Source organism: Delphinapterus leucas, chromosome 3 (genome assembly GCF_059928025.1).
Source record: "Delphinapterus leucas isolate spDelLeu-1000000601 "Yukka" chromosome 3, BTC_Dleu_Yukka2, whole genome shotgun sequence".
Taxonomy (NCBI): Eukaryota; Metazoa; Chordata; class Mammalia; order Artiodactyla; family Monodontidae; genus Delphinapterus; species Delphinapterus leucas.
The window spans coordinates 31,937,522-31,964,864 of NC_143131.1; the positions used below are offsets into that span (position 1 = coordinate 31,937,522).

Sequence of the window (27,343 nt, forward strand, 5' to 3'; positions counted from 1 at the left end):
TTGTCTTCATTAAATAAACCAATTTGCAATGGCCTAAACTGTGCAGAATATACCTATATAGTGACTGCACTTGCAGGGTGGGTGGCACTTTGTTTCATATTGAATAAAGTATAACAGGATATAAATTGAGGGTAGGCAAACTTCTTGTGTAAAGGCCCAGATAGTAAAATATGTTACGCTTTGTAGGCCACTTATCTCTAACATTGTAGTACGAAAGCAGGGATAGACAATATGTAAATGATTGTGTGTCACTGTATTCTAATGAAATTTTATATACAAAAACAGGTGATGGGGCAAATTTGACTCACAGGCTTTAGTTTGCTGAACATAATATAAATATAAAATTGAAATTTTATATAGGTGCATCTGATAACTAGATTCCTTATTCTGTAGCAAATGAGACTCAAAATTTGTATTTCACACTGTCATTTGAGTATTAAAAAGACTGATCTAGATAGAGTTTTGAATTATTTTCCTATTTTTTATCCAATATTTATAAATGTAGTATGAAATTAGCCAAATATAATATTTTTGCCAGGATATTTAATATTTGTGAGCACTTAGTTTTATGTAGTAGAATTATATATGTTATTCATATATTAATATATAATTGATATATTAAATATAAACATATAACAAGTGTATACAGGCTGAAGTTACCTTTAAATATTTTATACTTGTTGCATGTCAATTATGAAATCTTCTCTCCCATCTTTTCATTTTGTGGATAATTTCTCTGTAATTGTCAATATAGAACAACTAAGAACTGCTTTCAGGGTTTAAAAAAGAATTTTCAATTGGAAAAATTTCTTGAAAAATCTCACAAATTTATTCAAATGATTACACTAATCATTCAATAAATATTTATGGCCATCTTCAACATCCCATGCGCTCTGCTAGATGATGCAAACTGGAACACAAGTCTGTGACTTTATCAAGCTTATGATCTCATGGAGAATATGGGTAACTAAAGATACAGTGATAGTGTAATATTCTTAAGAAAAAAGGTGTGTATGAATCCAGAGGAATAAGGAATCACATGTGTTTTAGCACAAGGGCAGAAGGAAAAAGCACTACAAGTTTAGAGAAGTTAAACATTTGGCTAATTTAGAGTACAATGTGGCAGAAGTAAGGTAAGAGTAGATTAGTTAAAATTAAACATTGTTTTACAGCCATTAGTAGTAAAAACATAATCAGGAAATATGCCATTCCTAGTGTTGTTAGAAAATGTTTTTCTAGCATATTATAAAATAAATGTTGCTAAAATTCCCTACGTATTCAACCTAATTTAATAGTAGTTAGTTGAATAGCTAATAAACATAGTTTAATACTTGATCAAATTGATTAAAATATTTAAATAACAGATGTCAACAGTGAATTTTGTTGTCCTTGATTTCATATTTTCTGGTTTCTTCGTGATCTTAAACATGTTAAATAGTTAATATTATTTTGAGCTAAATATTCCTTTCTAAAGTTTGGCATGATAAGTATATAATAGTAACATTACCACTTTTCGAAAATGGTTAAATTCGTGGCATCTACTTACTTTTCTCCCGAGACATATTGAATATCTCTTAGAAGGTTTCCTTTCTAATGTCTTTCCCCTTCCAGTCCATCCCACAAATTACTGCTAGAGTAACATTTCTAAAGTACATTCTGATTCTGTCCCTCCTCAAAAAGACTGTAACATCTAAACCCTACCTACTTTTATGGGCTTACCTACTTTTTCTCCCTATTGAATATCATGCTCTGTCCAGAGCAGACAGAGCTGGAATGCTGTAAAAGGGCTACCAGTTCCTAGTGCTTGTCCCCTGTTCTCCATCCTCTACCTCACTCCACCTCATCTCTGTTGAAAACCCACTGTGTTCATGAAATATCTCCTAATCCCTCACAAATAATCATTGACCTTTTTCTTGTTTCCATAAAATATAACTTTTATTTCTTTAGGAAAATTCATCTCAAGTTGGTATAATATTAGCATTCATTTCCTTCAACTCCTGTTACAAATATCTTTTACAAAGGTGCAATGTAGTATACCTATCATTTTGCATTCTGTTTTCTTTACATTTACTATCTCTGTACTAACATTGTTCATAATTATACTTAATATGATTTACTCTTCCACTGTGTTCCCCTGTTGTTGGACATTTTGATATTACAATAGATAAAACTGATCTAAACATCTTTCTTCATAGAACCTTTTGTTATACAAATTTCCTTGGAATAAATTTCCAAGGATGGTATAAATGGGTTGAAGGATTTGAACACCATTTGCTGTGTGTTATATATTCTACACTGTTAGCAGAATCTGAGTGTACACATTTCAGCAAATTGCAAGCAGACCTACAGAACTCAGAAGGAAAGCATAGATCATTTTATATCATTTCGAACAGTCTTATGCATAGCAGTTAACTCCTAAAGGCATTGCCATGTAAAGCAAAGTGGAAAACTTGATCTTTTCAATGATGATCATGAGTCAAGAAACTTGTCTTGTTAAAAAAAGATGCATAAAGTGCTTTTTTAGAAAGGTTTACATAAAAAATAATTAAAAGAGTAATTTCTGAGTAATCCAAGGTTTTATTGTAACAGGGCTTCAAAAGTGTAGTATTGGCAACTTTTATATCAGACTTAAAAATGTAGATAATTAAGTTCTCTGATACAAGGTAGTGAATATTCTATCAACATAAGGTAGTGAATATTCTATCACCTTAAGGTAGTGAATATGCTGTCAACTTATAATGAGTAGAATCAATTTGATTTGAGTATATTATTTAAATTATAGTTTATTTTTCACTGAACCTGTAGTTTAAGAAACAATGGGCTGGGAATTCCCTGGCGGTCTTGTGGTTAGGGCTCCACGCTTCTGTTGCAGGGGGCATGGGTTCAATCCCTGGTCAGGGAACTAAAATCCCCCAAGCTGCCTGGCATGGCCAAAAAAAAGAAAAAAAGAAACATTGGGTAGATTAAGTTAGAAGGACCTTTTCAATTTGAATTGATTCCTGTTTTGAGAAACATGGCAACCATAAAGTTTGATTGTGACCTAAGACAAATAAGATGCATGTTGTGACCTAATATGCACATACAAACACATAATAACAACACCTACCTTTACTACAGGCATAATACTAACATCTTCTCTTTCATTTTAAACATATTGCTAGTCAACACCTACAAAACTGATTCCACAACTTGCTTATGGGTCACAATCTGCAACTTGAAAAATTGCTGGCTAAAATTTAAAGGGAGACTTGCCAGTTCTTAGGTTACAGCATTCTTTATATAGTGATTATATAATGATGATTTACATTAGTTTCAGGAGTATTTCTCAAAGACCATCAGGAAGAGAATAGCTTCAAATTTGACCCTGATGACTGCTCCATAGCCACAAATGAATAACTAGTCTTTCTTTTTAAATTAAAAAAATAATAATCCTGAACAAGCTTCTAGCTAATGCTTAGGATTTCTGCCTCTTTACCAAAATTATGACAACTTTAAACCTGATTATCTCATTATACATCATTTCTTTTTATCCTGAACCATCACAAAAAAACATACCTTTCAGTTATTTCTTGATCCTTTTCTTCCAGAGGGTGTAGTCTACCTGATCCCCTCTTTCCTTAAATTAAGACCTCCTCTTCAGTTATAAACAGATCCCACCCCCTTATTATCCTGATGACTGTTAACATCTACTGTAGAAGATGTGAATTTCACTCCCCTCATTTTCACTCAACCAAGGAGCCTTAGCACCAAAAAGTAATATCTCCTTTTTCCTAGTTTGCTATTGCTCTTTCCAAATAATTGATAAAATACATGTCAGAGTTCTTTGTCTAAGGTCAGTGTTTTGTGACCTCAGCACTTTTATTCATCAATATTCAATGTCCCTACGTTCACTTTGGATTTTGGCTGTTAGTGCACAGTCTTCCTCTTCACCCCTTGTTCTGCATCAGATTAGGTAACGTTGGGGGTGCCTGTGGAAGGAACATTCAGTGTTCTGGTCTCATAGTTAAACCCCACGTTTTTTTGGCTTCTCCTCACGTTGCCTCCCTTTGTTTCTGCCTCCCAAATGTTAACTTTTTTCAAGGCTGTGTCATCAGCATTTCATACTCTTTGGATGCTCTTCCTATTAGTGGCTTCCAATAAAGAAGTTGACTTGCATTTAGAAACCATTTGCACCAAAAAATATATGTCTTCAAACCATATTAACTTAGGATTCCAAGAGGGGCAGATTGACAACCTGCACTTTTGAACTTTTTTTTTTCTTTTTGACCCTGATTGAAGTAAAAGATCCATTTGTGCTAGGTTATTAGAAGGATTGTCACTGAACTACATTATGCCTACTTAAGGTTTTTTTATGACTTACCAAATTTGGAGGTTTATGTGAGTTTCTTGGTTTGTTTCTGAACACAACTGGCTTCCATTGTCTGAAGCTTCAGTGCTAAAGAGTTCATTGATTGAAGTGATTTATTTTAATCTCAGGGTTGTTTCTGCATTTAAAGAAACAGACAGAACACAATGTTAGTTATCAAATCAGTGACTCTTTGGGACTTTTAAGTCTTTTGATGACTTCTGGTTTTAATAATCTGGTAAATGTGCTAGCTAGTATGAGTGATTTATACTGGAAAACCAAGGTTGCTAAAATGTAGCACATCTAGAATTAAATGTATTCTTTAGTTTTATTAGAGCCAGAAAACAGAGATACACTGTATCTAATGGAATATATATCTACAGAAGTGTGGTGCCAAACAAAATTGTGACTAAATGGCATTATCCCTCAAGCCAGTAAGTTAATATTTTGTGGTATTTCAAACAACCTGATGTAAAGCATAAAGTAGCTGGGATGAGAGAAATGAGGTGAGAAAGATAATCATAAAGTATTAGCAGTCTGAAGGTTTTAAGAACAAATAGCTCAGCAAACAACAATAATCTCTAAAATCATCAACATATTAAGAGGTAGCCAGTTAAACACTGTATTTGCATTATTTAAAGGACTATTTCCTACCTAATTCAGGGAAAAGAACGTAACCAGATATGTTCTAGGGATCATTTGCAGTACTCACGTTTTTTCATTTCTCTTGAAGCTGAGTCAGTTATCCAAACTTTCATGTATTAAAGATCCTGAGTGTGAGTATGGGAATGTCAAGCATTTTATTGCTTACCCTTTATAATCAAGGGACCTGGCTGAGTCAATTTATAAAGTGTTTTATGAAAAGGAAGAAATACAGAAAATACATAAAACTGTGGAAGAGATATCTCTATTCAAAATGAGGCAGTCCACTTTTGGAGGACAGTATACTGAGAGACATTAACCATTGCTGGATTTTTTTTTTTTTTTAAGTTGGTCATCTTTAGAAGTGGAACAGTTGGTCTTTGAAATATACTGCCGTAACTTTCAGCATTGTACAGAGGTTAAAATGATGTACAGAATAGTAGAGCTCTTAAATCTGATAGTATTATTTTTAATTTAGGGAATAAGAAATGGTAAACTATAATGAATAAACTTTGTTACCTGCTTTATCAGATATAAGACATAAATTTTCTGTATTTGGCTATTGTGCTGATTTTTTTTTTTTTTTAAAGAGAACGAAGAGAGCAGAGTCCTTGTTCTTGGGATATAATAAACCATTGTAAAGAGAGTGCAAGTACCCATACATATCTTAACCCTTGATTATTTATTGTATATTTATCTGCAGAATAATTCTATGATATTTTATCAAGTCAGCATATCTTTGTGAATGGAAATTTAAGCAGAACATAACAATTAGGTAAACTGCTTCTTAAAGAAAAATCTCATGGTGAACTAAAAGCCAAATACTTTGGGTTATCCATATTTATAGACTCCAAAAGGTTATGTTTCATGTAGTACAAAAAAGAATTTCCATTAAAAAGAATTTGGAACTGTCTTCATTTGTATAAAATATAGCAATTCTGAAATTATACAGGAAGTACATCTGTAAGTGAACATAAGAAATTGTGAACCAAAGAGTCAGAAATCACTTATTGACCATCTATATATACATACTTAATATTATAGGTCATGTGGAAAGGGGAAGATACATACTAGAAGACATGATCCTTCCATCAAAAAACCACATATTTAGTTAGAGGTGCTCAGAGCATTAAGGACTTCTAAATGAGATGAAGAGTGTGTTTACCTTGGGGGGGTTGAAGATACTGACGATCCAAAGCTAAAGTTGATTTTTTACCTCTAGTAATACTCTAAAAAGTGGAGCTCACTGATAAGATACAGTTAAATTAAGAAAGACAGAACAAAGAAATGTAACATGATTTGAAAATGACACAGATAAGTTAAACTCAACATGAATATGTCACAATTCCAAGCAATGAAGTCTTTGGAATATTACTAGTCACGAGTGTTACGTCTTTGTTGGGTAAAATTGTTGCTATGCGTGTCCTTAGAAGAATAGAGGTTAACAGTTACTGAAATAACTCCATGATGTTGAATAAAAGTTTCATGATGAACAAAAAAAGGATTATTCTTCATTTGAGATTAATAATGTATGTTTCATATTCTTAAATTATTAGTATTGTATATTCTTGAGGCTTTTAAATTGTCTTAATCAATACCCATTTATTTTTGGAATTATTTATTTTTATTCTTTATTATCATTTGAATGTTATAGTCTTAATGTTGATTATAGTTACTAATACTTCCTGCTGTAAACCACTAAGGTACTCTTTGCTCCCAGTTCTTAAAATTTAGCAGGTAAGACATCATTTTTATACTTCCACTCAAAGATTTGCATGGTTAAGTTTAAATTGTCATCTTTAGTCATCAAGGACAAATTATCCTGAATAAATAACTTTTTCTAGTTCTGCTTTATTTTTAAGCTCTCAACAGGATGTTATGGATTTATTTCTTCATAGCAGCTGTTTGTGTGTTTGTGTATATGTGTGTAGGATTAAATAGTTAATATTATGTTAATAGTTCTAATTATATTTTGTTGATATATGTTTATCCTGTCTTTACTCTGGAAAAATATGAATTTATTTCATAACAGGCTTGAATTTACTCTTTTCAGTTATTGACATTTATATATTATTGTTTTCCATTTATCTTGCCTTTCATGTTCCTGTTATGTTCAGTTAAATGCATATTTTGGTTTATCTGTTTGAGGAAATTTTCCGTAACAGTAAAGGCATTACCGTGCCTCTCAAATAGACAGTGATGGGTAAAAGCATATAAAACCTTGTCACAGCCCCCGCACAGGGCCACCAGGATGATAGCGGATAAGAAGCAAGTGTTAAGTAGAAGAGAATGAGGTGATAAGTGTCTTCCAACTCTTCTCATCTGTACTGATGGATAGCATTGCTTTCAAACTAACTGCTCCAGACCTCTATAAAACAAATTTGGGTGCTACCAAGAATGTGAGATGTACCCCCGACTACAAATACACCTGATAATGCAAGTGGATCTCTAGTTTCAGAAAGTTTTTAGTCAATGCAGACAAATGAAGGCACTAATTGTAATAAAAATTGATGATATAACTACCCTCCATTGCTATGATAATAAGTATGTATTTTAAAAGTTGCTATATGATGATATATGTATTAAAAGCTGCATTATCAGATTAGGGTTAAGACTGTTAGAGTTGTAAATATGAACGTGTCTTATTAAAATACAAAAGTGACTTAGAAAACTTACATAAATATTTCATTTTCATTGTGCTTAATTTAGTTAAAATTTCCCTTTTATCTTCAGATTTATATTTTTTCTTACCTTTTATTAATAGGTAGTATAGATCAATCAGTGTTAAAAGAATTACCCCCCGAACTCCTGGCAGAAATTGAATCCACCATGCCACTTTGTGAACGTGTGAAAATGAATAAACGCAAGCGTAGCACAGTTAATGAGAAACCAAAATATGCTGAAATCAGTTCAGATGAAGATAATGATAGTGATGAAGCTTTTGAATGTAAGTATATAACTTTATTATTACTTTAGAATTAAAAAGCAGATTGATATGTTTGTTTCATTTATAATTTTGGGGGGTTAGCAAGAGTACCGTGATCATAATATAGTATAGCAAGTTTTTTCTTTATACTTAAAAATGTGTGAAAGATGAGATCAGTTGGCACCAAGAAAAAAATTTTTAATGAGTTATAATTAGTGTCAGATAACACAAGTATGCCTCTATATGCATTTAGCAAACATTTATTGAGCTCTTACTATCTGCTAGGCAGTGAGAATAAAAATATAACAAATAGGATGTGGCCCCTATCTTTGAAGAGCCTTCAGTCTAATGGGGGAAATATGTAAACAATTGTAGTACAGTGAGAAGAGTGCAATGATAATAGTAAATCCAGGGTGCTGTGGGAGCACATTGGATTGGCATCAAAATTATACTGGGGTTCAGAGAACGCTTACTGGAAGAGGTGACACTTGAGTTGAGTCTTGAAGGACACGTAGGAGATAGCCAGATGAAGAAATATTTTAAACCATACTATCACTAAATTATGAATGGATTAGCCACATTGCCAATTATCTGTGTGGTTTGGACCTGGCTTCTCCTTTTTGCCCAGCTGTGTCCTGGAATTCCTCCCTTGTTTCACTGTTTTCCAGAGCTGGCTTCTTCACTACACAGCTACCTCTCTACAACACTGTGATCACCTGTCTTTGCACTAGACTTGCTATACCTCGCCTGTCTTCCTACTGGTCCACTGAAAAAGTTCTTCTCTTTTATCCCTATCTTCCTTCTACTGGAGCAAGAGAATTGAGCCTAGCCAAGAGGGGTCAGCAACCTTGTTTGACTTAAACGGCATTCAGTGGAAACAGACTATGGGAGATCTTCACTTGTGTGCCAACTGACTTAGTCATTATGACCAAAAGAAGTGGGAAGACTACCAGTGTGTTCTACCTTTTCCACCTAGTTTCTGTAGATTGAGGTGTGACAAGCAAGGGCAGGAAGGACAGATGCATGCTGCCATTTTAAAATGTATATCGCTGATGGAAGCCCTTCACCTCCAGAGTTTTTAATCTATGTTCGTTTAATCTTCTCAAAATTGTGAGCTCTTGAGCTATGAGCAGTAGATATGAATACTGAACAAATCTGAACAAAGTTTTAAAATTGAAATAAAATATGGCAAAATTAATCTGACATTTAATTATATGTATAAGTGTTATAATTTGTATTATCATGAGATGTATTTACATGCAGTATATTTCAATGGCTAAAGCTAATATTTTTATTATAATCAAACATTTTGTTCATACGGGAACATACGATCTGGAAAGAGAGAAGAGTAAGGAGATCTGGTGTCCTAGAAACTCACTCCCCTTTATATACATGCCTCTGCTTCACTTTCCTTCCTTTCCCCTGATACCTCACCCATTTCTAAAAGGAATAACTAAAAAGGAGTTCCTTAATTGCAGACTGATTTCAAATCACACTTCAACTCCAGTTAATTGAGAGTGGCTGCCTGCATTGCTAAGCTGATGAGAATTTTGTAGCTACCTCACAGTTAAGTAAAAAGGGTAGCATAATCAGAAAAGCCCACCAAATGTAAAATAGAGGAGAGAGCCACACATGCCTCATGTTTGCCCTCATTGCAACCTCTGTTCTTTGCTTTCTATGATGAGAGATATTGTCTCATCTTACGGGAGCACATAATTACATCTTAAAAGCCATGGATCTATGCCCCAAAATATTGAAAGCTAATATTAGTTAGGGAACCTTAGCTTCAGCCCCTGCTAGGAAAAAGGGAAGTTTCTCTGGGTTTTTCAAGAGACCTTAGAATATAGTTCCCTGGTTTGGGGGGGTTTATTTCTGTACAAGTAACTATAGAAAAGTTGACTCTGAGGCCACTGAAATGAGTGATGAAAGAAGCTGACATAAACAACCAAATAGCCATTATACCACACCAAAAATAATGTAATAAAAATAGAGTACAATACAAAATGTAAAAATATTATGAGAACATAAGTAGCAAGCATTATCCTGATTTGAGAGAGAGAGACCTTTTTGAAACAAAATTTTATTGCAGTTTAATCAAACTGGTTTCCCTAAAAATCTAAAACTACGGAAAGAAAGGGGGAAAGATGGGGGAACTAGTGAGGGTTAGCTTTGAAAGTTCGGCCACAAAGATTTGGATAGTCATAGCACAATTACAAAGTCTCTGGGTTGCTGGGGAAGGAGGAGGGGAGATAGAAGAAGCTAAAGAGACATACAGGTGAAATTTGGAAAGGGTTAGGGTGGAAAACACCTAAGTCATATTTTACATACCTCTCTGTTGAATTCTTCCCCTGCTTCTTCCAGGGTAACAAGACATGTAGAGAATGAACAGACGAGTCATAATGAATGGGAGGGATCCTGATAGAACCTTATTGCAGCATACAGTGTATCATAGACGTTGTGTTTCTTTTTTTCCTTAATTTGCCATTCCTTTTTTTTTCAAATTGCTTAGTTTAATGAATGTGAAAAAAAAATCTCCAAGACCTATAAAAATTACCACCGATACAGCATATTGTATGTACTTGCTAACCATAAGGTTTTTCAAGCATTTTCTACTCATAGAATTAAAGGATTGAAATAAATTTCTTATGAAATTAATTAAAATTCAAAAAGACTAGGTCATATTTGAGGTCATAGAATACTACTTTCTGAACAAGTTTGCTTGTTAGTTGTCATTCCTCAAAGTAGATATTTCGGTACTTGTTGAAAAAACGTTTAGTGAATGCTATACATAAACGACCTGTTTCTCTGACACATGCATACACACCTACTTTTATTAGTATATGAGACAACCCCTCACTAAGAGAATGTTCCAGGGCACACTAATCATAAAAGAGGGGAAATCCTGCCTCTCCTTCATATATTTCATAGTCAGATTTTTGCCTAATTATGAAGAAAATCACTGAAGATTTAAATACATCCATTTACATTCGTCCTCTTGCTATGCCAAACCTATGACCACAAAGAAGAGGAAACAAAATTATCTTTGCCATGCTGTCAGTAGATTCTTGAATAGGAATAACTAGGGCAGCATATAAAGGTAAGATTAGCCAAGGTATAGACATTGATTACCCACACAGAAGGACATCGGCATAAGCATAGAGTGCATGGGCCAAAGGTTGGCATCCTTAAATCTAAGCCAAATAGGGGACTAGGGACTCAAGCAAGAGTTTTGTCTTAAATACTTGGGTATTTGTCATAGTTAAGTATTCAGAATAGAAGCGAGTCACAAGAAAGCAAGGGAGTCAGATTCAGATTAACAGACTAGAAAGTAATTCACTGTCAGCAACAAGTGGTCACTCCAACAACCAGTGTATGATCCCAAGATGTAGAACATATCAGTTCTCTGTCCTGGTTTTAACGTGGTAGTGCTTATACTCTAGAGCAGGTATAGTAAATATTTTTCACTTGTATTCCCTCCATTTCTCACTGGACAGGCATTTCTAATCAGTCTTTCTTGCTGAAATATAGTGCTTTGTCTCAGGGCTCAGAATTATTCTCAACATTATGCTTTAGGCAGCTACTACCAGTTGATCAGAGTTGATGTGTCAGATGAGCTCTGTTTGCCAGTTCTGCCTAGAGGCTCCTGTCAGTACTGATGATTTTAGCAGAATGCTTATACCTCTGGAAGAATGGGGAAGGGATTGAAGGTAACATACATAAATATGCTTACCTAGCATGCATAAGCTCACAAGTTGTCTCCTTGGGTTTAAGCAAGTATATTGTTGGAGAACTGAATTCAATATGTGAGTATTTACAACTATACAGGTTTATTCTGTCTTTGTAGTTTGTGATGTTAGGTTATCAGAGTTTGTTGAATTTATAGCTGAGTTGTGGGCTTAACTTGGCTGTTAATTGACAGTATGCGTGGTTACCCACATTCTGTAACACTTTCTCAAAAGTTTACTTTTCCTCCAAACCCCACTCCCCATTAACAATCCAAATGCTTAAAGGTGTTTGTGGTTTTTATCCAAACTCTAGATAAAGTTTGTTTTATATGTCTTAATTAACCCTGAAGTTTAGATATTATCTTTACTGACTCACTGAATACCTCTTTGAAATGAGCACTGTGGTTTAATTCCCAGAACATTCCTATCTACATTTATTAGCAAACCCATTTCATGTAAAATTTTCTAAATCTAGATAAATGCTAAAATAAGTGATACCATTTCTGTACCACAATTTATATTTCTGCTTAAACAGAATGATTCAGAATTTCCTAGACCCACACAATGAAGATTTTTTTCTTCCATGTAATTCATTTTAAAGTACAAGTTTTAATAGTCTTTTAAATGAGGTAAATTATTTGTCATGGGGATTTGCTTCTAGCCTCTAGGAAACGACATAAAAAAGATGATGATAAAGCTTGGGAATATGAAGAGCGTGACAGAAGAAGCTCTGGGGATCATAGGAGAAGTGGCCATTCTCATGAAGGAAGAAGGAGTTCAGGTGGTCGTTATCGAAACCGAAGCCCGTCAGATTCTGACATGGAAGATTATTCTCCTCCTCCCAGCCTTAGTGAGGGTAATTCATCAGTGTCAACGGATTTCTTACATAAGCTGGTTTTAAATTTAGGGCTTTAACTTTGAAGAATTTTTATACCTTTTTTATGGACTAATAACTAATTTTTAATCAAGACAAAAGTTTGGATTGGCAATGATTATTGTTAAAGTATTTAATGTTCAGGAAGAAAGTGAAACAAATACATATATTTTAAGTTGTAATTACTGCATTTCAGTATTTCTTTTTGTTCATTTTAGTTGCTAGAAAAATGAAGAAAAAAGAAAAACAGAAGAAGCGGAAAGCTTATGAACCAAAATTAACACCTGAAGGTAACATTTTAGTTTGTCTTTATTCATAGTCTTCAACTTCAGTTTTCTACTTGGAATGTGGATAATAAGTTTTGGGTTTCTTTTCCTCTGTTCCAGAAATGATGGATTCTTCAACTTTTAAGAGATTCACAGCCTCAATAGAGAATATTTTGGATAATTTAGAAGATATGGATTTTACTGCATTTGGTAAAATCATTTTAAAATATATTTGTTTACCTCTAAATATAAACTGAATTTAAGATATGATTTACCTATGTGTTAAGCTTTCTGCCAGTTACTCTAGTGGATACAGAGTACAGAGGCATGGTCTGTGCTCTTAAGAAACTTGAAACCTAGCTGTGGAGTCAAGTCTAGTCTGTGTTATCAAGTAACTGAAAACTTTGGTATAAAAATCAAGTATTAAATTAGTTAAGTGTTAGTGTTTTTTTAAGAGTCCTGAGAGTGCAGCTACCACAGTAGGTTAGAGTAATTAGTAAAGCCTTTATGCAGATGAAACTTGAATGGGCCCTAGATAAGATGGGTACTAATATGAGTAAAGATGTAGAAATAGGAACATATTTAATTTATTCTAAAAGCCAATATTTATTAAATAATTGCTGCTTGTCAGTAGTATGTTAAGTGCAAGAGGTACAGAGATAAATACCCCAACCTCTGGCTTTAAGTAATACGGAATCTAATATGGAAAACAAAATAGAAAAGCAATCAATACAGTAGGATTAATGTAATATTACATTTACGGTAATATGTAAAGTTCATATCTATAGATCTAAAGGCGTTAGGCTTATAAAAAACACTGCTTACAGTGTTTAGAGCTACTCAACAATTTTATGCCACTTTCAGTAGATACAAACACTAATTTATACAAAAGCTAGATGACGTACAATAATTCTGATATTAGCACATCTATTTGAAAATGCATTAAAAGGTATATTACCCTTTATTTTAAAAGTATTTGTTTTTGTGACAGTTACTTGCCTAAGTATCATTAATGCATTTCCCCATTATTTGAAGTATCTATCTCATCATTTCTAAAACTTTCCAATTCTGTGCTGGGAAACTGTCTTACATGTCATTTAAGATCCCAACAGGAAGTCATATGGCACTCTCAAATTAGGATAATTTGAGAAGGAGTTATTTACAAAGAGACTGATTACAAAGATTGGGGCAGAATACAGCCAAAACCCAGACTTTGAACTTTTATACCATCCCTACACCCAAAGGAACAAGGGTAAAGTGAAATCAACAGAACTCAGTCAATAGGAAAAGGAAAAAAAGTTGTAGAATAGGTTGCCGTGAAAAAAGAAGTAATCTTTTGGTCAGAGGACATAGGCAGCTTGAGCAGACCTTGCAAGGAAGGAGTCAGGGATATAAATACCCTGACCTCACTCTCCTTCTCTTTGATCTTCTGACAGGGCAACCCACTGGCTGAACCCAAACAGAAGCCAGAGGGCATGGGAGACTGTTGATGTAGTCCATACAGGTCAGCCTCCTGGGGCAGAGAGTTTGGTTGAGAAGGGTCATAAAGTAGTAAAGATAAGATATCTCATCTTCCCATCTTAGAGCTCTAATTTTAACCTCTGTCCCCTTTCATTCAGGGTTTGCTTGAGGTTTACAGAGGCGTCCTAGGATGTTATTTTAGTTTGTTTATATCTGTTTGTATATCCAGAAATTATTAAGAAATAAAGCTTACTATTTTGAGCTGTTTCTTTTACCTAAACTGTGTGTGTTTGGATTGGTTTTTCAGGTGATGATGATGAAATTCCTCAGGAACTGCTGTTAGGAAAACATCAACTTAACGAACTTGGCAGTGAATCTGCTAAAATTAAAGCAATGGGTATAATGGATAAGGTATCTACTAAAGTAAAATTTATAACTTTACTTAATTGAAATTAAAGTTTTAAAGGTAAATTGCAAAGTTTACATAAAGTAAGTAATGATGAAAAGAAAATTCATGGTTGCCTTCTGAGAGTGTAACAGAATTATTATTTATTTTTTTAAAATATATTTATTTATTGTATTTATTTATTTTTGGCTGCATTGGGTCTTCCTTGTGGTGCACAGGCTTCTCATTGCACTGGCTTCTCTTGTTGAGGAGCGCGGGCTCTAGGTGCATGGGCTTCAGTAGTTGTGGCTCTCGAGCTCTAGAGCGCAGGCTCAGTAGTTGTGGCACACAGCTTAGTTGCTCCACAGCATGTGGGATCTTCCCAGACCAGAGATCGAACCTGTGTCCCCTGCATTGGCAGGCGGATTCTTAACCACTGTGCCACCAGGGAAGTCCCCAGAATTATTTCTTAGAAAAAAGAAAAAAAACAACAACAACAACAAAGCTTGACTCCAAGAAATATTCTGCAATCATTCTAAAGAAAATCATTTTTTCATTGAAAGAGGCACAGTCCTGGATTTTTGTCACTGTTTGTTTTTTCATTGTCTCACATATTTAGATTATTTAAATGCAGAAATACACTAAATTTTTCTTTGACATTTCCTTTAGCCATTTACATTGGTGAAAGAGTAAAGCCACGGTTTTAACACATTAATTGTTGGGGTTTTTTTTAGTTTATTTATTGACGTATAGTTGATTTACAATGTGTTAATTTCTGCTGTACAGCAAAGTGATTCAGTTATACATCTATATATATTCTTTTTCAGATTCTTTTCCATTATAGTTTATCACAGGATATTGAATATAGTTCCCCGTGCTATATACCTTGTTGTTTATCCATCCTATATATAATAGCTTGCATCTGCTAATCCCAAACTCCCAGTCCTTCCCTTCCCCACTCCCCCACCCCCTTGGCAACCACAAGTCTGTTCTCTGTGTCTGTTAACACATTAATTGTTAATAAGTACAGAACCTCATTGCTGTAGGCTTTATAATGACTTTCGTGAGTTGTCTTTCCTCTGAGCTCTCTGTTGCTGAGTAGTCTCATTACACTAATGGAATAGTAGAATATTTTTTCATTAATAATAACTTTAAACAATAGTGACAGCATCAAGGGCTAGCTTCCCATAATCTTTATGAGCTACCAGTCACCCCCTAAACCACTGCATGATTGCTATGCAAATATAATTTCAAGACAAATCCTCTCTCCTCATCTTCTAATCAGTCTCCTCTTATACACAATTATCTACTCTTAAGTCTTAAGTTTCTTAGTCTATAATGTAGAGATAATGATTTGTTCTCCAGGAATAGTAAAAGAATTAATAGAAGACTATATTTACCTGAAGAATTTATCCTCTCAACAAATTAAACTTATTTATTGAGTTTTAAAGTAGACTGGGAAATATTTTAATGTTTTTTTCCAAAGTTAAGATATAATCACTTACTCACTTTGTATTCATTTATATTAGTTTCAGGTGTACAAGGTAACAATTCAATATTTGTATGTATTGCAAAATGATACAACGGTAAATCTAGTTAACATCATCACCACACATAGTTACAGATTTTTTCTTATGATGAGACCTTTAAGTTCTATTCTCTTAGCAACTTGCAAATATAAACTGCAGCATTATTACCTATAGTCACTGTGCTGTACATCATATTCCCAGGACGTACTTATCTCATAACTGGAAATTTGTACCTTTTGACCACCTTCACCAACTTCACCCACCTCCACTTCCCACCTTTAGCAACCACCAATGTGTTCTTTATATCTATGAATTCTTTTTTTTTAGATTCCACATATAGGTGAGATCATAATGGCATTTATCTTTCTCTGTCTGACTTCTCTTAGCATAATGCCATCAAGTTCCATCCATGTTGTTGCAAATGGCAAGATTTCCTTCTTTTTCATGGCTGAATACACACACACACACACACACACACACCCACACACCACATTTTCTTTATCCATTCATCTACCAGTGGAGTGGACACTTTGGTTGCTTCCATGTCTTAGCTATCGTAAATAATGCTCTACTGAACATAGGGGTGCATATAGCTTATGAAGTTAGTGTTTTTGTTTTCTTCAGATATGTACCCAGAAGTGGAATTGTTTGATTATATGGTAGTTCTATTTTTATTTTTTTGCGGAGCCTCCATACCGGTTTTCCATAGTGGCAGCACCAATTTACATTCCTACCAACAGTGCACAAAGGTTCCTTGAGTTTGGTTTTTAAAGCTATACAGACATATCACATAATTAACCAAGAATTAATGTACTATTAGTTTACATTGCTATTACTGTGTGCAATGAGGAATATGTTGATTTCTTTTGTATACAGGAATATGGCTTCAGTTTTCTGAAGTGCCAATGCCAATCTTAGGTTTTATTTCATAAGTTCTATAGTTACATGTAGCTAATATTTCTATTTCAAAAGGTGAATTTGCTGAATATTTTCAAAGCATGGACGGTTTACCAAAAGTCTCAGTAGTTTAATCTGTTGTGAAATTATCTAAAGCAATATTTGGAGGAAATTTTTTCTGTAAGCCAGCATACGAATAATCAAAATGTACTTAATGTCAGGTTATTCTGTTGATGCTCCCATTTGACTCTTCTGGCTGATTCCAGTAAGTGTCCTAGCTGCATGATAAGAGTCTAAAAGGAGACCTGTTCAGTCAAGGGAATGAGTAACAGTTGCTTCCTCGCAGAACCTCTAAATCAACTATTAAGTTTTTAAATATAGGAAACATTATTTGTAAGAAATGAAACAGTTATTTTAAAAATAAGAAAAATTTCTACCAAATAAAGCAGTGTTATCACATTTGTAACTTTTATCGTTCTCAGATTCAGGCTTCTGTTATTCAAAATATTACCTGGGATTTTAAGACACCCGCTAAATAACATTGTAGTGTGGAAACCATGTTATAATTAATTCAACAGATGAAATGTTTAGAGAGTGTGTGTTTGTGCCTGTGTGTTTGTATGCATGTTCAGTGTCACTTTCATAAGAGCAAGGGGCCAGACATCAGAACAAATTCAGTCTTAACTAGCTATGTGGTAAGATTTGAGTTAGTAACATACATATGTGCCCATTCTGTGTTTGCTATCTGTCTTTCAAAAACAAGTAATTAAGTTCTCTACATAATCAGATTTTAGTAGAGGATCTAAGTAGGAGAGTTGTATTTTTCCACTCTTTAAGAGGGTGTTAATGCTGTATATTCCATTGGCCAAAGGGAATAATTGTACAGAATAGTTCTTGAATAATTTATTACATTTACCAATGATTGATGAAAGAATTTATGCTTCAATTTTAGCTTTCCACTGACAAAACTGTGAAAGTCCTAAATATCTTGGAGAAGAATATTCAAGATGGGTCAAAGCTCTCCACTTTGTTAAATCATGTAAGTTTAAGATCCATGTTGTTAATTTTACCCTTTCTATTGTTAAGATGTAACATTTTTCATATGGAACTTTGATTTATAGGGAAAATTCCAAATTTCAGTAATTTGAGGTTGTTACCACATTTACTAGTTCACATTTAGCCTTGCAGTTAGAATTGGATTTTTAGCTGTTTAAAATTAATGTTACACATTATCAGTTCACAGCTTTGATATAAATATGAATAGTAACAGATGTAAATTCATTCAATTCAAAAGACCATTCTTTAATATTACATTATGCTCTTCCTTTTGTAAGTGGATGAGTGTTTAAAATGTCTTTTCATTTATAAAATGTTAGTAGGTAGTAATTCTTTTCCTTGAACTTCCCTGGAGAAATAAATAGTTGGAAACCTTATGGTGATTTCCTAATGTATCCTAAAATGTTAATCCTTATGTATTGTTTTTATATCTAGCTCAAATGGTTGTTGAAAGGATATTAAATAAATTAATCCATGTAACCTACTTAACAATGTCTGGCACATTATAAGTTCTCAATAAATGTTAACTGCAGCTGTCATTACATTTTAGTGTGTTTTATCAAAAGCAGTGGCAACGTGGTATAATGATTTATGAACTGGGATCTACCTTCCTAGCATTATAGCAGACTTTCAAAATCATATGTGCATTTGAATTGATCTTGGTGTCTAACATTAATGAATTCAAACACTAATTCTTATAGGAATTTAATGTAAGAGATAAGGATCTGGGAATGTTTTGAGTTAATGAAATTTCTTTATTTTTAAATGACTGATTACAAAAGTAGTGTATTATAGAAAATTTTCAAAACACAAAAAACAGAAAGGTTCCATTTTCATCCAGCAGTAACCACTGTTAACAGTTTTGGTAGATAATACTTCCATTCTCATATGTACATATATACTATATGTATTTAGCACATGCACTGGATTATATCTCGTGAGGGAAATGTTCTTGATGTTTGCAGAAGCCACAGGAGTGCTAAGTGATCTACATGGAATTTAAAAATGTAGAGAAATAATGTCAGGTGGCATTTCTATGCTTTATTAAATATATCCATATTTTTCCAATGCCCTTTTTAAATTAGTTTTTGAATCATAGAAACTAAGGGATTAGAGGACCTGTGTGGCAATATACTACATTTTTAGTCTACACGTTTTATTTAAAACACTTTGGCAAGAAATTGTGGTAAATATCAAGAATCTACAGTTCTGGAGAACTGGCTGACTCAGTTTTAATGAAATTATTTTCATTCCTGAAAACCTTAGCACTATTTAGTGTGTTGCATTTAAGCCTTAATGTTTGATATGAGTGATGAGCCTCCTAAACTGACTCTTCGAAACAGCAATTTCAATATCAAAGAAAAGTTACTTTATTTTTTTAAGTAGGTATGTAAGTAGTAAAATGAAAGAAAGAGATAGAGTTTTTAGGCATGAGTGATTTAGAAAGCCTTCTGTGTTTTACAAATATTATATTTTTATTTATTCCTTTTCCCAATGTTATAAGCTTTGAATAGCATGCATACACAAGTATTCCTAGAACATAGAGTTGATATTTCATAACTAAGGATGTGATAGAAGAATTTTCACTTTAAAAGTAAGATTTAAAGCACTTTTTCCCAATTGTAATGCAGGTTGCTGATGTGTAAATTAAAATATAGTCTGTCAGTTGTTGAATTATCTATTTTAGAAAATAAATTATGTTTTCAGTAGTCTACATAATCACCACTTTTTAATCTCAGTTTCAAAAATACAGTATTGTTGAAAAACAGTTATTAGGAGTGATTTGAGTCGATAACATTTTACTACTTTTAAATAAGGGTCTATCCTTTGTTGTTAATTTTTGTTTTGCTCTCACAAGAGCAAGCAGAACTAAAAAGCTTTAATATTATCATAATGTTTTTAACCCCAAACACAAAATGATTTATGTATAATTATGATCTTTAACTAAAATCATAGATTTGAATAAATTACACAGAAGATAAACATAACTATAAGTTTGTTATTGGAATGTCATTTAGTGGTGAAATTAGGAGATAAGAGTACATTATGTTTGAAAACATTGAAACAAATCATACTTAATGTAATATAAGTATTTGTACTTCATTCCTGATATTCTTTAAATATACATACACACACCATAACTCTCACCAAGTTTTCAACCGTGAAAATCAAATATATTATAATTTTTAAAAAATATTTAACCTATAAATGTGTTTATTTCCATTTCATTAACAATGTACTGTTTTATAGAATAATGATACTGAAGAAGAAGAAAGGTTATGGAGAGACCTTATTATGGAGAGAGTGACAAAATCAGCAGATGCCTGTCTTACAACTATCAACATTATGACATCCCCTAACATGCCAAAAGCTGTATATATTGAGGATGTAATCGAAAGAGTTATACAGTACACTAAATTTCATTTGCAGAATACACTTTATCCTCAGTATGATCCTGTTTACAGATTAGATCCTCATGGAGGTTAGTTTGCCCTTTTATACTGATAGCTTTTTAGTATAATATCAAAATTACCTGTTATATAATTTTACCACGTCGGATGGGTCAGAATGCAGTGACTTAAAATGGCACCGAAATGGTTTGATTATATAAATTGTAATAAACACTGGCTTACATTTGACTAGAATATAGAACTTGTTTTAATCCAGTACTTGTTCAGTAATAATTTCTTTAGCAACTATTTACATATAATAAGAAGTAATTTCTACTGGTCTGAGATTTTCCTAGGTAATAGTAGCTTCTGGTTCCATTTATCACTTCCCCCAAATTTTACCCAAAATACTATCTACAAAATGGATTGAGTAAAGATATATGATTCTTTCTCTTATTTATAATCTTTATAAATGAGTCATGTATGTTAACATGTATACATTTAAAGAGGAGGGCAAACTTGGATCACGAATACCTACCGTTAATTACCTGTTGTTTAATTATTGCAAGTTGATTGCAAGGGAAATATAATCTTAATATCCTGCTCCAGTCAGTGGAAAAAAATAGAAATAAAGTAATCCTTAAGATACAAGAATTTAATAGCCACTGAAATGTACCATGAATTATCTGTTACAAGAATGTTGACTTTCTAACTGAATATTCCCTAAAGAATAATTTTCTCTTTTAATATATAGACAGCTTTATTTGCCAAGTTGTATTTTTATATAGGGGGGAAACAAAGGTGTGTTCTTCTAATTCAGAAAGCAGTTTTATTATTTTTTAATAAACATTATTAAAAGTTGATATATTCCTTGTTTTGATTTTTTTTTCATTTTAGGAGGTTTGTTAAGTTCAAAGGCAAAACGGGCTAAATGTTCTACCCATAAGCAAAGAGTAATAGTAATGCTTTATAATAAAGTTTGTGACATTGTTAGCAGCTTATCAGAACTACTAGAAATACAGCTTCTTACAGACACAACAATTCTTCAGGTAAGTTTTTTTCAAGCATTTTCCGTATTTCTAGACCAAAAAAATAAAGGAGAATAAGGGACCTAATTGAGTTCAGTATAACCTCGCTCACTCAATAATAATACCAGCACTATGTTAATTTTTTCCATTCAGAGTATTTTATATCTAAATGGAAGAAATAAGAGTCTAGGGAAGTTTTAAAAAGAAACGTTTGGGGCAGAAGACAGGTGAATGTAGTATAAATTCTAAACTGTAAATTATTTGAAAGATAAATGATCATTTCCTTTAAAATGTGTCAGGATACTTCTTCCAGAACAGTGAACTATTTTTTGTTTTTTACATTCCTGTGACATTTATCAATCCAGAAGTTAGAAATCAGAGGAATGGCAGCTATGAAGGAAGGTCTGTGCTAATTTGCTTGAGGGTGAAAGGGAACAAAAGGAAAAACTAGGTGCTGATTGATGAGGGAAAAGAAAATGCTCTCGTTGTTTTCCAGAAGTTTATGAATGCTTTGGGATTTAGTAAGGCAGAATGTTACTGAAATCTTACAGATGTGTACTGATTACTGTCTGTGTCTGTGCAGGTATCATCAATGGGAATAACACCATTTTTTGTGGAAAATGTCAGTGAATTACAATTGTGTGCCATTAAGTTAGTCACTGCAGTAAGTATAATCAGTTCACATTTTTAGTTATCTCTCAGAAAAATAACAGTGGTATCCTTCAATCCAAATGTGCAAAAACTAATGCAGATTTGAGTTTTCTGTGAGGACTGTTTTAGTATGCCTTAGATTTCAAACACTTCTAAATATTTAAAAATATTTCAGTTAATTCCTTAATATTTACTATAAAATCAATTATTTTAAATCATTTAAATCTTGGCTTACGTTTCATACCCAAGATATCATATTCCTCTAGATGAAACTAGCATACTATGACTTCTACAAGAATGTCATAATTAATGATAGAAAAGTTGAGCAAATTAAGTCATTGCCATCGAAGGTGATGAAAACATTTTCATTCTAAATGGCAGATAATATTTTTTATCACATGGTATAGTATCATTTTTGTTTATTTTCAAATAATTATAACAAACTAAATTTGGAATCTTATAATTACTAAATAGGTATTCTCAAGATATGAAAAACATAGGCAGTTAATTTTGGAAGAAATTTTTACTTCACTTGCAAGATTACCTACCAGCAAGAGGAGCTTAAGGAACTTCAGGTAACTAACTATAGCAAAGTCCGAGTATAATGAAGAACTCCATTGTACTGTAGCCATCATATTTTAATTCTTTATCATTTCTGTCTGATTTTTATTTTGATGATCAAATAAAAGAGAGGCAATTCAGTCTCAGAACAGTGTGAAGAATACCGTAGGTGTGAGAAATAACAATGCACATTTTAGAGACTTAAAAGTTCAGTGATTCTCAAGTGTAAAGATCTGTGGCAAGGATTTTCAGTCTTGGCGTTATTGACATTTGGGGCCAGATAATACTTTTTTGCAGTGCTGTCCTGTACATAGTAAGATGCTTAGCAGCATCCTTGACCTCTACCTAATAGGTACCAAAAGAAATACACTTTTTCAAATTACAATTACCAGAATTTTCACTAGACACTGACAAATGTCCTCTGAAGGGCAAAATCATCCCTGGTTAAGAACTATTGGCCTGTGAGAAGAGCAATAGGAAATATGGCTCCAGAGTCAGAGGCAGTTCAAGGATTTTTATAAGCCTTACGAAGGAACTTGAACTTAATCCTTTATACAGTAGTAAGTCATTACATTATATTTTTAAAAGAGAGCTGAAAAATTACTCTAACAGAAGTATAGAAAATAGACATGACAATTAAATGCTCTTAATCACTAAGCATAGAGTAACTAAGGAATGTTATCCACTGCTGTGGTCAGCATTATTGCCTTTGTTGGCATAGGTAATCATCATCATTTTCATAACGATCATTATAATATTCCTGCCTGATTAAATGTGTTGACCTAGCATATAGGGTTATATTTAGATTGCTTTGAAAGCTGTCTTCTGTAAAATAATTGTTTTTATCTTAATTTTTTAGACTGTGTATTGATAAACATCTATTGTCCATTAAAACCTGAAGAAAAGCTATCAACATCTAAAGGAATTCTTAACGTTTTTAACTATCTTTTAAACAAAAAGATTTAAAATTTGATTTTTTATATTCTATGTCATAAAATATTCTATAACATAGATTATTTTATATTCTATGTCACTCATACTCTAACGTATGATCAGGAGCTGACTATGTAGCAGATTTTAATAAGAAAATGAATACCAGAATGCCTGGGCATTGGGAAATCCTGAAGACTTCTCATTTTAAAAATCATTTTGAAAAATATTGATATTTTTTGTTACAATTGTTCAATCTGCAGTACGTATATAAAGTATAGAATTTTATATTAAATACTGCATTTTTCCTTTGACTATTTTAATTATCTATGCATAGGCATTTAGTTGGTATTTTGAGAAGTTAGAAATAATTAGACTTAAGGACACTGTTATAAGCAGTAAAGACAATGCCTAGAAATATTGGTAAAGAAAGCATCCTGAAACTTTCAGATCATAGATGACATGTAAAATGAAATTCTCTTCATACTCTGTAAGATTTAAATATTTTCTTCTCCATTAAAGGTTAAACAGTAGTGATATGGATGGAGAGCCTATGTATATTCAGATGGTTACAGCACTGGTTTTACAACTAATTCAGTGTGTGGTGCACTTACCATCATCAGAGAAGGACTCTAATTCAGAAGAGGACTCAAATAAAAAAGTAAGGAATCATTTGTAAGTTTTATAACTGTGTATTTTTGTAGGAGGAAGCAACTATATTCTCTGCCATTCTTATAAAACTGAAGTTCTTAATTAGGGCTTCATGACTGGGCTTACAGATCCTTGTAGAGCATTAAACTAAGTTTTAGGAGACTTGAGTTCTTGTCCTGACTATTATATCCACCAGTCATGAAACATACAAATCACTTTAATCTGAGTTTGTTTCTTCAGCTATAAAATGGGGATGATAATACCTAACAAGCCTACTATTACAAGTTGTAAGACTCAAGTGAGATATTGAATGTGAAAGTGAATAATATTATAATTATAATATGTAGTATCTATAATCACATACAGTAAATAATCGTTAATATAATTAATGTTAAATTCATGCAGAAAATGAGTTTATGCCCTCACTATTGAATAACTCATAGCTAAGATTTGCTTTTGGTTTTGTAGCTCTTACCCATCAACACTTAAAATTTTTCCAAGTTTTATAGTTTTACCGCAAAGAAGTTCAAAAGAAAGAGGGATAATTTTATTTCCTAATTCTGTTATAGTCGTGGCTGTGTGTATAGTAATAAATAATAAAGTGACTGGTTAATAAAGTATAAAATGAATATCAAAAATGTTGAGGTCCCTATTCTCCCCTTCTCCTAATCTCACTGTTCTCTTTTTAGTTTTTTCCTTACCATTGGTGAATGTTTATCTTCGTCCATTTATTTATTTATTTATCTGTATAAATTTGATACAGAATTTTTTAATTTACATAAATGATATAGTGACATATTTACAGCTAATTTTTTCACTCACCATTGTTTTTAATACATGTAACTAATGCTAGATTCTTTTTGATTTAGGTTAAACACATCATATATGACATACAACAACTTGAAGCAAAAGTTTCTCTAGATAGAAATAGAATATTAAATCATAGTGTACATGCACTTTTAACTTCACTGGAACTTGTCAGTTTTCTCACTAAAGTGGTGTTCTAGTTTACATTCTTACATTTTGATTTTGCCTAGTCTGGTTAGTATGAAATGATACCAGGTTTTATTTTGCATTTTTCTGGTTACTAGTGAACTTTTTCATATATTTATTCACTTTTCGGGTTTCCACAACTTTGAATTAACTATTTATATCCTGGTCTTTAAATTTCTAATGAAGGAGTTGACTTTTTTTAGTATTATATTCTAGCATTCCATAAACTTTGAGCTTGGAATTTTTTTTGAAATTCTTTTTGTGTTGATATTTTCAATCAGAACTGTTCTGATCATGATAAACAACTGTTGATATTTCATTTGTTAAACACATTTGTCACTCTTAACATATTTTAATAAATAAAAATGAACTCTATCAATATTTTTATTTCGTTTTTATGAAGTATTGAAATACATTTAGTATGCTAATTGTAGCTTCTCTTTTTATATCTAATAGTTAAGATTTTTAGTATTTAAATGTATTGCCCCTATATTCAGTAATAACATGGCAATAGCAACTGAAATAACTTGTATGTTGGTTATTTCTTATATCTGTATAAATTCATTTTTCTCAATCTAGGTTGACCAAGATGTTGTCATTACCAATTCTTATGAAACAGCCATGCGAACAGCCCAAAACTTCCTTTCCATCTTCCTTAAAAAGTGAGTAAAATTAACATAATCTGATTTTTATTTTCGCCATACAGAGAATAGTTCATTTATTTTATGTAAAAGATTAATCCAACTTCCTGCCATAATCTGAACCTTGACTATATCTCCCTGACCCCTGATTTCCTTATCTTTAAAATGAGGAAATTAGAATATTAAAAATCTAAAATTTTATAAACTTGCTCATATGTTGAACTTCCAAAGTTCAAGTTCTAGATTGAAATTCTATAATTTTTTTTCTGTGAATTTTGGAACTTTCTAATTGAATAGGAAAGTTTGGGGAGAGAGGTTTCCTTAGCTTTCATAAGAATTTATAGTAATCTCATAGAAAAACAGTGGTCATTATTTAAAATGTGTTACACTTACGAGAAAATTATGTTAATGTCAATAAATGAATTCCCTGTAGTAGGGGGAAAAAATGAAGATTGAGAAACAGATTCATTTTAAACCATATTTTATTTAAGGTACTCTCTTATACCATGTTTAGATGTGAGAGAAGAGGAAAACTTAGTTAACAAAGTTTTAGTCATATTGGTGAACATGTCACCTAAATTCACAGCCTTTCCATTATTTATCTTTGAACAGATGTGGTAGTAAGCAAGGCGAAGAAGATTACAGACCACTATTTGAAAATTTTGTTCAAGACCTTCTTTCAACAGTCAATAAGCCTGAATGGCCAGCTGCTGAACTACTCCTTAGTTTGTTAGGGAGACTGTTGGTAAGAGTATAGCATTTAAAGATTATTAGATTACTAGAAGACAACATAATGAGGATGTACTCTGATTCACAGATGATGAATTCTTTAAAAATGTGTAAGGAAATATGACCATTGCATCTCTATTTCTGCATGTGCATAACTGTACACAATACTGTCAGTACCTCGTAGAAACTGAAATGTTGTGACTTTCGGTGCTTTCATTTCATTACATAAGATAACAGTGCTTTAAAAAACTTTTTTTTGTTGTTGTTTTTTGTTTTGTTTTGTTTGGAGGTATTGTTAGTTAAAAGCATCTCAACACTGAGTCATAAGTTATTGTAGTTAATTCATTTCAAAGCATGAAACTGATTAATGTGAACTCTGTCATCTTTAAGAGTATTTCTAAAAACATGACACGTTTTAGTCCTAATGTAATATTGTATTAGGGAAATGCAAAGAAATACTATTGTGATTTTTCTTTTTATCTTTAGACTACATTTGGACTTGTGCAATTGTTACAAAGTTTTGGGGACCTTACTTTTTGTCAGCTGGAAAACTTAATACTATTCTGAAACCAAGATAATTTTTCATAGGCATCAGAATTCCAGCCTAACAAATTCTTACTCAGTAATAATCCCATTTTATAGAGTTTAGCCTACATTTAAAGA

At 32.6% G+C, this 27,343-nt stretch overlaps 1 protein-coding gene across 12 annotated transcripts in view; it reads left to right on the forward strand.

The window, feature by feature from the left end:
* The window catches only part of NIPBL (NIPBL cohesin loading factor), a 215,050-nt gene that overhangs the window by 106,277 nt on the left and 81,430 nt on the right, over nucleotides 1-27,343 (forward strand). For 11 of the 12 annotated variants that reach the window (XM_089908775.1, XM_089908777.1, XM_089908774.1 and 8 more), the window contains 13 exons: nucleotides 7,752-7,934; nucleotides 12,300-12,494; nucleotides 12,731-12,802; nucleotides 12,899-12,988; nucleotides 14,547-14,650; nucleotides 18,003-18,089; nucleotides 20,357-20,588; nucleotides 21,394-21,545; nucleotides 22,108-22,188; nucleotides 22,650-22,750; nucleotides 24,189-24,327; nucleotides 25,890-25,972; nucleotides 26,564-26,696. In XM_089908775.1, coding sequence (XP_089764901.1) covers nucleotides 7,752-7,934; nucleotides 12,300-12,494; nucleotides 12,731-12,802; nucleotides 12,899-12,988; nucleotides 14,547-14,650; nucleotides 18,003-18,089; nucleotides 20,357-20,588; nucleotides 21,394-21,545; nucleotides 22,108-22,188; nucleotides 22,650-22,750; nucleotides 24,189-24,327; nucleotides 25,890-25,972; nucleotides 26,564-26,696 — 1,652 coding nt within the window. The remainder of the gene's footprint in view (nucleotides 1-7,751; nucleotides 7,935-12,299; nucleotides 12,495-12,730; nucleotides 12,803-12,898; nucleotides 12,989-14,546; nucleotides 14,651-18,002; nucleotides 18,090-20,356; nucleotides 20,589-21,393; nucleotides 21,546-22,107; nucleotides 22,189-22,649; nucleotides 22,751-24,188; nucleotides 24,328-25,889; nucleotides 25,973-26,563; nucleotides 26,697-27,343) is intronic. The other variant, XM_089908776.1, reaches the window with a different exon arrangement.